The sequence below is a fragment of the Falco punctatus genome (assembly GCF_963210335.1).
Source record: "Falco punctatus genome assembly, chromosome: 5".
NCBI classification, from domain to species: Eukaryota; Metazoa; Chordata; class Aves; order Falconiformes; family Falconidae; genus Falco; species Falco punctatus.
This window is the reverse complement of record NC_137584.1, coordinates 52,031,141-52,041,501: the sequence shown is the minus strand read 5'-3', so window position 1 is coordinate 52,041,501 and position 10,361 is coordinate 52,031,141. Positions and strand designations below refer to the sequence as shown.

Genomic DNA, 10,361 nt, shown 5'->3' with positions numbered 1-10,361 from the left:
ATGGCATTCATCTTACATGAGATTAAATCTAATTTCAGCCTGAAAATAAGCTAAGTGATAGGGGAGCTACAGGCATGGATGTAATGGAGAAAGGAGAAAATGGAATAATTACTTGCTGCCATACAAGTGCCGGGAATGAGGAGAGAAACCAGGGCATCAACTGATGGTTTTCATTGGTTGTACTGTTTTCCAAATGCCTGCTCTTGGTCACTGCTGGAGGCAAAATGCTGGCATAATTGTTTGAGCAGATCCAGTATGTCTACTGTGGTGTTCTCAAACTATGTTTTTAAAATCTTACACTACATTATGCCTCTGTTTGGCTGCCTTCATGTAAAACTGTGCGTCTAGGGGGACAGTAAGATGCCAAGGAAGGTCAAATTAGAATAGTGTGTTTTAAGGCAGAATCTCATGACTTTTGGGGAGCACACTTAGTAAATGCAGCTAAAATGATTAATGAATTATGAATCTGATGATGACTCTAGCCAGTGATATGAAATATGTGTGTCCATGTCTATCCTATGAGCTTGTAAAGGACAATTTTGCACTTCTTTTTTTTTTTTTTTAAAGAAAAGTATCATTTTGTGGAACCAGAATGACCGAAAATCACCATCTCCATAGTTCTCACTTTCCCTGCCTGCTGCTGCTGCCTCTGTAAGGACATAATCAGTCACTTAGTCCTGATGCTCCCCAGCTCATTTTCACCCTTTGGCAGCATCACTGTTCCCTTGTCACAGTAAAAGATGGGTTTGATGACTTATTTACCTAGAATTATTTTACATTACATGATGGGAAGGGCCATAGAAGAAATAGTTTCAATAATCTCCTGATGTTTTCCTGGGGACCAATACTTGGGTACATCACACTTTATTTTCAAAAGACATCATTTATTTTAAAAAATTGTACTTCCTCCAAAAAAATGTTAAAAGAAAGTAAGGAATTAAAGATTTTTGTTCACCTTTCTCAGATGGATAATTGATCTACTGCTTATAAATTAGGGGCTATGATTCAAAACAGAAAATAATTTCTAACATATTTCATCCTAATAATATCTTTGGTCTAAAAAGTCCTAAGCTATTACTTCATCAAACATAAATTATCCATAATAATAGTCACATTATGCAAAGGTCTACAGTATTTGTGCAAATGTAATGGTGTTCTGATGATTAAGAAATCTAGATTATGTGCATGATACAACTGAAAGCTCGTTAATAACAATAAAACCAGAAGATAAGCACTTTTATTCTACACTGCTAAATAACTGGAATATTTGCCATATTTGCTAACATGCTAATTAGATTCTCTTTTAAAAAGTTTATCTCAGATTCTCCTTTAAAATCTATCCTTTTAATGATAGTATTTAGCATTGTGTTGGCCAACAAGATGAAGATCCTAGGAAAAGCAGTATGCCTTAATGTAAGCACATACGCCATCATATGCACTAAGCATGAATGCTCTTCAGATACTACATTTTCCTGAGAATTCTCCACTGTCTTTTAATGCAATTCAGACAGATTTAAATTTCATTAATTTCATTATTGACTTAGGAATTTACTGAAAAATAGTGCTGGCCCTTTCAATCTAACTTGTTTTCCTAACTGTCAAGGTTTATTTTTGAAAAGAGCACCCCTTACTGGTGTCAAATACAGCTAATCTGTTCAGGAAAATGTTTTGATATGCTATCACCTGCTGAATATATAGCTCCTTGAGGAGAAAGCAGCATGTTTTCTGTTTTACTAATAAGATTCTGTTACTGATAAATAGTGGTTATTCTAAGGAGAAGTTAATCTTCTAATAAAAGCATCAACATCAAAAAAATGCCTTGGAAAAGCAAAGGGCTTGGACTCCAGTTATACATCCCTGGAGTGATAAAAATATGATCTTGGCATAATTTCCACTGTGCAAATCAATTTATCTAGCTGCAGGTTCTGCCAAATGAGCCCTAGCGGAGCTTGCTGTAGTGGTTTGAGGTGCCATTATCTATTTATTCATCCTTGCACCAGGGATGGGAGGATGTAGTAAGGGACCAGACCTAACTGGCACAGCTCACAGTCTGAGAAAGTCTCCCAGCCTCACCTTCAGAAGCTAATGCATGAAAATGTGGATTGCAAGGGCTGGAAATAGCTTCTCATACCAACTCTGCTTTAGGGCAAGTCAGGCCTCGTAAGGAGGTGGGAGAGACAGCTGGGAATGGCAATGCCTTCGGCTGTGCCAGTGAGAATTTTCCAGAGCCATTTGGTGTGAGCCTTGCCTCTGACTAGCAGGTTGGAGGCTGCCTGGTTGCTTTGTGGAGGAGGTAACGCAGCTCTCAGTTTTAATGCCGGTGTCCTTTAGAGAAGATGTTAACATTTCTGTGAGGTGAAGAGGAAGCAAGAGAGAGAAGTGCAGTAACAAATACCAAGATTCAAGATGGAACAAATTAAACTGCATTCTCTCCGCAGTGCAAGGATGTGGCACTGAATGAAATATTAACTGCAACGTGACTTTACTGAAAGTAAATGTGAACCTAGCTCATTCACTTTTTGTGGAAATACAACGGTTTTTCTAGGAGAAAACATATGTGGGGGGCATATGAGAAGGTGTGGTGTCACCCGGGAAAGCCAGCGGAGGCAGAGAGCATGAGGCACGGCACGGTGAGGGAAAGTGACCGAGGCGACGGTGTCCTGTTGAGGTGGCCTGCTGGAACAGCGGGAGCTACTGAAGGGCCGCCCGTGGAAGGCATTTTCCCGAACAAACTGGGGAACGCCTCTGCCACGAAAAGAACGAGGTGTGCCGGTGGAATCCGTACATGGCGCCAAGTTGGGAGCCGCCGAGGCGGAGGAGTGTGGCCCTCGCCGCGGGCAGCACGGCTCGGCCCTGCGACTGGGGGCGGGCGCAGGGCCACAGAGCCGGGCCTGGCGCCAGATGCGGGGTGTCCGCCGGCCGCTGCCGCGGGATGCCGGCGGGGCAGGGCCGCTCCGGCTGCAGCCACCAACGGCAGAGCGCAAAATGGCCGGGGAGCTCAGCGCCGGGAGGGGGCCCGGACCCCGCGGCGACCGAGCGGGGCGAGGCCCCGGCGGCGGGCGGGTAACCGCCGCCCGCCCCTTCGCCCTGCCCCCGCCTTCCGCCGCCTGCCCGCGCGCTGCCTGACGCGGCTCCCGCCGGCGGCGGCCCCTGGCGGCGCCGGCAGCGGGTGAGTGCGGGGCGGCGGGCGCGGGCGGCGGGAGCCGCCGTTCCCCCGCGGCGGGAGCAGAGGAGCTGGCCGGGCGGGCGGTGGCTGCCCCTCGCCCGGGCGGGGCCCGTTTCCCGGTCGCCCTGCGCAGGCGGCGGTGGGAGCGGCGGTGGGAGCGGCGGCGGGCGCGGCCGAGCCCCGGCAGCGCCCGGGGAGGCTGGGGGGTGCCTCGGTGGGCAGGGGAGCGCGCTCCGCCTGCAGGCGCGGCCCCGCCGGGGAGCCATCTTCTCAGGTACGGGCGGTGTCTGCGGCGGGGGGGACGGGTGGTTGCCGAAATGGTTTGTACTGGGTAGCGGTGAGGTGGGTTTCCAGCAAACAGAGAACTTTCGGGTTTGTACTGTGTCCTGAAAAATCGTGCTGGCCTGCAGCAGTGTATCGTCATCAGAAATACGAGAGTTTAATAGTTGGCGTGTACTTCTAATAGCTGATGTGTCGAGTATACGACGATATAAATAAATATTTAAGTGTTCTTAAAATACCGCGAACCCCTTCTTCCTTCCTCTTTAGGCGGCCACGGTTCTCTGATCTCCAACGTGTCGCATAATAATGTGGAATTTATTTTTCTTAATTCTAAGTGTTGCTGTTTGAATTGACAGTGTATGAGGGAGAATAATTTTAAATGAACCTGAATTTAAAGAGTTAAAAGTTACAAAGCATTTAAAGTTAAACCAACATCTTTAAGGAGATGCTAATCATTGCCACTCTAATGACCAATATTAAAGTTGGCAGTTTGACAAATTAATGATGGTAGTGTAAGCTATTTGGTAGATGGGTCATGTTTTCCTCGGTGACCGGTAACGATGTATTTAGTGATCAGTTAAACCAAATCTAAAAGTTTGTAGAATCCTGAGGCGATCGCAGTTCCGCGCCCCGCTGCGGTGCTGGGCGCTGCTGCTCTGGTCGTACCCGCCGGACCGTGCGTTGTCACCGTGCCTTAGGGACGAGTGGTCGGGATGGGGCTTATGCCCGGAACCTGTGCTGATACTAAAGCTTACGCGGTTTTGCATGGTAAAAAGATTTTTTGCAAGTGAACTTGGGGTCTGAAAAGCAGACTCTGTGACAGGTTTTTTGGCCTCTTGGATAAGTCAGGGTGTGGAACTATGTCACTCTTGCCTATTTTAACTCAATTAAGGGGGAAAAAAAAAAAAAGGAGGGGGGAAGGGAAGCTTTTCTCGAAGAGTTTCTGATCCATCCAGATGTCAGCTTTTTAACTCGGCTTACTTACCAGATCTGCACAGAAATCCCGAACAATGGAGAGGATCTCCGTGCTGGCTGAGCCCCTTTCAGACAGCGCTCAGCTCCAGAAGGTCTCTCTAGAGGTTTTGTTCCAGACTGCATTGTTAGCAGCTGTGGAAGCTGCATTTGAGGCTTTACTTTCTCTGTCTGCGGGGCCCGGTTTCTTGTGCTTACCTTGATGACAGTTTTTGCTTAAGGAGTTGCACACCTAAAGGTTTCTTTGTGCTGATGCTGCTTTGCACAGCACAGATCCCAGAACAGCTTTCAGGTGCCTGTAGTTTCTCACTTTGGATGCTTTGTAGCCAAATAGTGTTTGGTGTGACTGTAGTGTTGCCATGTACTAAGTCGCATAAGGCTAAACTGTTGCAAGGCATTGGTGCACATTGGTGAAAATTGCTGTGTGTCACAGGGCAGTGTAGTAGTTCCTTGGGATCGCTATGAATAGAAATAAATGTTGGCCACCTTAGGATACTTGGTTTGTTTCTGCTTCAGTTCCACTCTCAGCAGCAGGTGTGCAGTAGCTGCTGTCCTTTCAGGCACCGTGTACATAGACGTGCTGTAACCAGCTGGATGTCTGCGGTATCTTGCCAGAGTAAGTGGAAAGCTGTGGCATGGTTTAAAAAACCCCAAATCTACCACATATCCCATATCCCAGAGAGGAATTTAAAGGAAGATGTTCCACTTTTATTGAGGACATCAACAGAAAGTTGTGAAGCCCCTGAAAACCTGTGATGATACCAGAATGCTCAGATTCTGTGGCAGCCTAAGCTCATTCTTTAGAACAAACAAGCCTCTCTCCCAGGCTTCCCACAGTTTTCATATTTTGTGATCAGCTCCTTGTATTTGTGTGTAGAATATATATACCAAGGTGTTAGTTTCTGCTCACTTCCCCTCAAATGTGGAGGCTCTTTATCCATTCAAGACTGAAGTCTCAGGTTATCCTGTAGCCGTGTCTCCAGACTACTGGGATTTACAAAATGCTGTGACATTTCTGATGAACTGACAACAGGCCAGGATGGTGCAAACAGTTTACAGATCTCCTAATAACTTTTTCAACGTGTATTTTACTTTTTAGACCACAATGAATGTGGAACATGAAATTAGCCTCTTAGTTGAGGAAATTCGGCGGCTGGGAACCAAAAGTAAGTATTGTCATATCTCTGACCATACAGATGTAGTCATCTTATATCAGCCTGTGAACTTGGTAAATTTAATTAAGCAGGCTCAGGTAACCTGAAAACTTGCACATATACTTAATGTTGGACTGTATGTACTTCCTGCATCCTGTCCTTTGATTAAAGTAGTTCTGTTACGAAAGTAAATGTTTCAGCCTCTACAACACAGAGGACGTAGGCCTGAAATCCTGCTTCCACTAAAATCAGCTACATAATTGCCCTGTTCTTTGGACTTCTAATGCTTACTCAGAGAAGAAAGTTGCACCTCCCTCCTTGGCAACTTCTGAACTTCAGAATTTATACACTTCAGTCCTGTTCATTGTGGTATTATTTGGAAGGCATAGATCTGTGAGCCTAAAACTAATCCAGGAGTTATAATTGTTCCTTAAACTTGCTTAGAACATAGTCTTTGCTCTTAAAAGAACTCTTTAACAAGCCTTTGCTGGTTAAAACTCCTTTATTTACAAATACTTGTGCAATTTGTGGATGTGCTGCCTGCTCATGTATTTCAGTTCTGATGCAGTTTTGTTCAGTTCCATTTGTTTTTCAAAACCTAAATGGATACGTATGTCTTGCATTTTGTATGTCTGCATCTGCCCTTTTAGGAATAACCTAGCTAAACTTAACATATATTTTTAAATTCTCGCTTTGTGTGAGAAATGATTTCACATTGCAGCTTTTTCAACACGAACCTTAAATGTTAATAAGTGGGGGAAAATTATTTGAAAGACATATTTTAACATTTTAATTATATAAAACCAGTTTCTTCCTTATGCTTTGAAGAGGTTTGATAGCCTGTGCTGGTCAGAAAGTCATCAGTAAAAATAAACATAGCAGATATGTGGTCCTTGATGCGAGTCTCTGGAAAAAAGGGAAAGTCATACCAGGCAGGAGTTCTGTCTACTGTTTATCGTCAGCATTCATAATACGTTCCCCAATTAATTGGGAAAAACCATGGGGTTTACTTTCAGTGTTCTGACTGTGTATCACTTTGGTTCCCCAGTAATCTCCTAATGGAAAGAAAATCTACATATATTTTCGTCTTATATCTTTGATATAGATGCTGATGGACAAGTGAGCGTGAAATTTGGTGTGCTCTTTGCTGATGAAAAGTGTGCTAACCTCTTTGAAGCCTTAGTGGGAACTCTTAAGGCTGCAAAACGACGGAAGATTGTCACTTATCAAGGGGAGCTACTTTTACAAGGTGTTCATGACAACGTTGATATCGTGCTGCTGCAGGACTGATGCAGTGTTTCGGCTATGCATTAATGAAATTCTTTAAGACATTGACTTGCAACATCCTCTTAATAAGGCTGATCATTCTAAGGTGTTTTGATGTATTTTCTATATCTTTGTAGTTCAAAGGAAACTGTCCTATTTTGAAAAACATACTCTTTTGTAATTCTTCCTAAAATGGTACTGTATGTGAGTACAGTAAAATGCCAGATCTTTCTCTCTTTTTTTTTGTTTTTGTTGTTTTTTTGTTTTTGTTTTGTTTTTTTAAATCTCAGGTAATGCTCTCGAGTGTCTGGTGGTTATTTTCAACATATGTAGAAGAGGACTGGTGACTTAATGTTTACAAATCAAAATGTGCCATGAAAATACAAAATAAAAGCACATCTTAAATTTATGTAATTCTTATTGCTGTTGTTTCTCTTTTTAATTGCAATCTGAAATGAAAACAAACTGAAGTCCTGTAAGGAACATAGTTAAGTAACTACAAAAAGCACAACAGTGAGATAGAAACAATTTTGCAGCATGATTCAATTGAAGAATGACTGTCCTTTGGAGTGATGAGGTTGTGCACAAAAAGCCATGAATTACAGATACAGCTCATTCATCTCTAGCAGTGTAACATGTTTTCACTTTTTTGTCCTCTAGACTTTTGAAGTGGGTGAAGAGCAACCTGAACGTTTTCATGCAGCGTTAACCAGAAAATGGTACAGCAGCTTCAGGTTGTGATTATTTTCCTCACAAAAATCATACTTTCTCTACATCACTCCAAGCAGAAAGTAGGAGGGGAGGAAAAAAAGCCCTTTTGCTTGGGTTCTAGCTTACTGATCATTCTTCTTAGCAGGTGAAAATGCTCCCCCCGGTAGGAAGAAAGAGTTGCTGCACGAGGAAAGCAGTAGTGGGTAAGCAAACTGCTTACAGCTCTCTGCTTCCGCTCTGCAGCTGCAGCTCTTACAGTTGCAAGATGGGTAGATTTGCCTTTACTTAGCAGTTTTTACAAGGGCAAAATGCTTGAGAAGTGTCTCCTTATTTCCAGATACCGGAAATGCACACACGGTTATGGAATCTCTACAAAGCTGTGTAATTCCAGCTGCTCCTCCTTTCATCTTTGTTTGCTCTGCTTCGAGCAACAGGAAAACAACTTAAATCCTGTGTGCAAACAGATCTGTACTGCCTCTGCCTGTGCTGGCCCCAGAATCTGGAGAGCAGGGAAGTGATATGCAGAGAAACTTGAGCTGTCTGGGTCCAAGCCAGCTGGAGCAGAGAAGCAGAGCAGAAGCTCAGCACAGCTTACTGGCTCCAGTGCCCTGACACTCCAGTGCAGCTATTCTGCTTCCAGACCTGAGCTGCCTGCACCCCAGTGCTCCACAGGTCCAAAGAAGGGGGGCTAAGACCCCAGGCCTTCTGCACTAGGGGTGAGACCAGACAGCCCTGTGTTACCAGAAAACCACAATTGTTTTTCCTCTGCCTCTATTTTGTCAAAAGCCTGAATCATTGTCTGGGTTCACAGGACAGCCTGAGTGTGCTGACAGATAGCAAGTGCTTTGTGGTCATCTGAGATGCTGGTTTTGTTATGGGAGGGCACCAGCCTGTCCCAGCCAGGTTATAGTTCTCTGTGCATGTTCGTGACAGCTCTTTAAGCACCATAGGGGCCTCAGTCTTGAAAATTTAGTAAAAAAACCAACCCCAAAACCAGTAAATGTAAGGCTCAGTGCTGAGTTGGAGCTGAGACAGGACTGCGAAGAGACCTTTATGTCTCTCTCATTTTGGATTTATCCTCTTAACAATGCTAATAAATGTATTGAGGGCTTCTGGGAACATTGTGTAGAAAGAGGCAGAGAAACTTGGCGCTGAATCAAATCTGTAACAACCAGAGAAGAATGTTACTGTGTACTGCCTGCGGAAGTGAAGATTCATTTTCCCTCTGTTTCTGGAAGCAGAAAAGGAACAACATCCACAAGGATGTATATCCAAGGACTTGCCCTCAGTGCAGTGCTTAAATGTGTCTGCTAGTCCCAGAGTTGTGTAGGCTTCTTCAGGTTATATACAAGAACTGTTGACTTTGCTCCTGAATTGTTCTTGCAGAGAAAGTCAAATACTAGTGTTGCTTCACACACATGGGACCACACCTCTGTTAAGGAAGAATGACCACAGCAAATGGGCTGGACACGAGATGTAGTTCCTGGAGCACTTGGCACAATAGTAGGAAAGCTAACTACGGGGAAAGCATTACCTGTTTTTGTAAACAGTAGGACAATCAGCAGTCCCCTGTGATGGGTTCGTGACCTTGCCAGTCATGGTCTGAAGGAAGCTTGTAGGTCAGCCAGGAGCACCAGTGATTCTAAAATAGCAAATCATTGTCCTGACTGCTGGGAACTAGAAAGATACAGAGGTCTCTGACAACAATGAAAGAGGTGTCAGTAGGGCTGCTACCTGCCAGTGATGCTGGAAAATTAGTGAAAGAGTGGCTTAGCTAATTCAGTCTCCATCTACATATGATCTGGGAGCATGGCGGAAACTCAAAGAGAGATTAGATGAGCTCCAGGGAAATCTAGCTTGTACAATTTAAGATGTTACCACTGTATGTTTTCAGCAGGGACTGTTAAAAGTAACTCATTGGAGTGTATGCACTCACTTCATCTGTTTCCATGCAAAATCCAGTGACTGGAAATACATGTGCTTTCCAAAGCGGCTTTGACTAAGCTGTGAAGGTGCTGAGTTGCAGGTTTGCATAACCTCTGGTGAGGGGTGGTAACATCTTAAACTTCAAAGCTATTTCTCTTGTGAGCACAGGTTTTTGCTGGGCATTGACCAAAGAAAGGGTTGAAATGTATGTGATACTATTATTTTACGTGCCTCTCTCACATTGGAATGAATTTTGAAAATGCGTGATGTTTTGCTTGTTTCTCATCTCCCCTCCAAAGCTTTGCTGGAGATGTTCTTTCCACTTCAAGGGATTTCTCTCAGTGATAGCAATGTTACTTTTGCCATTCATATCTGTGTAAAGTTGGTTAGGTTTACTTAGTTTCTTTGTCACAAAACAGTTGAAGGAAAGAACAAGAGTAAGAGGAGCAGGAAGTTCTTACATGCTGAAAACTGTTTATATTGCCACTGGTACTTAGCAGTTCTATTTAAAAGTAGTTGGATGTTTTAGAAATAGGCTCAGATTCTCTTCTACTCCGGCAGCACAAAGTGACTATTAAGCATGTCTAAACAGTTGCGGAGGCTTTGCTAAGATAATGCAGCATGAACCAATGAATGCCAAGGGACTGGCAGTATGGCTCCATATCAAAACACTGACCATTAATGATATCTTTGTATCACCTACACCTAGTATAAAAGAACAGTCTGAGAGGTTTGATCTACACCCTGCAGCATAATTCATGTTTGGTATTACCTGAAAATAATAGAATCATTTAGGTTGGAAAAGACCTCTAAGATCATTGAGTCCAACCGTTAACCTAGCACTGCCAAGTCCACCACGAAGCCATTGTCCCCAGGTGCCACTT

General features: G+C 43.9%; 1 protein-coding gene across 2 annotated transcripts; it reads left to right on the top strand.

Annotated features, from left to right (window-relative positions):
* Window positions 1-3,020: 3,020 nt before the first annotated feature.
* On the top strand, window positions 3,021-7,249 carry ABRACL (ABRA C-terminal like). 2 transcript variants are annotated; one of them, XM_080390091.1, is made up of 3 exons: window positions 3,021-3,169; window positions 5,520-5,586; window positions 6,680-7,249. In XM_080390091.1, exons 2-3 carry the CDS (start codon window positions 5,526-5,528, stop codon window positions 6,862-6,864), a joined length of 246 nt encoding a protein of 81 aa, XP_080246217.1. In that variant the 5' UTR covers window positions 3,021-3,169; window positions 5,520-5,525; the 3' UTR covers window positions 6,865-7,249. The 2 variants fall into 2 exon arrangements, with proteins under 2 accessions (XP_080246217.1, XP_080246218.1); XM_080390092.1 differs by lacking the exon at window positions 3,021-3,169 and adding an exon at window positions 3,251-3,440.
* Window positions 7,250-10,361: the final 3,112 nt, after the last annotated feature.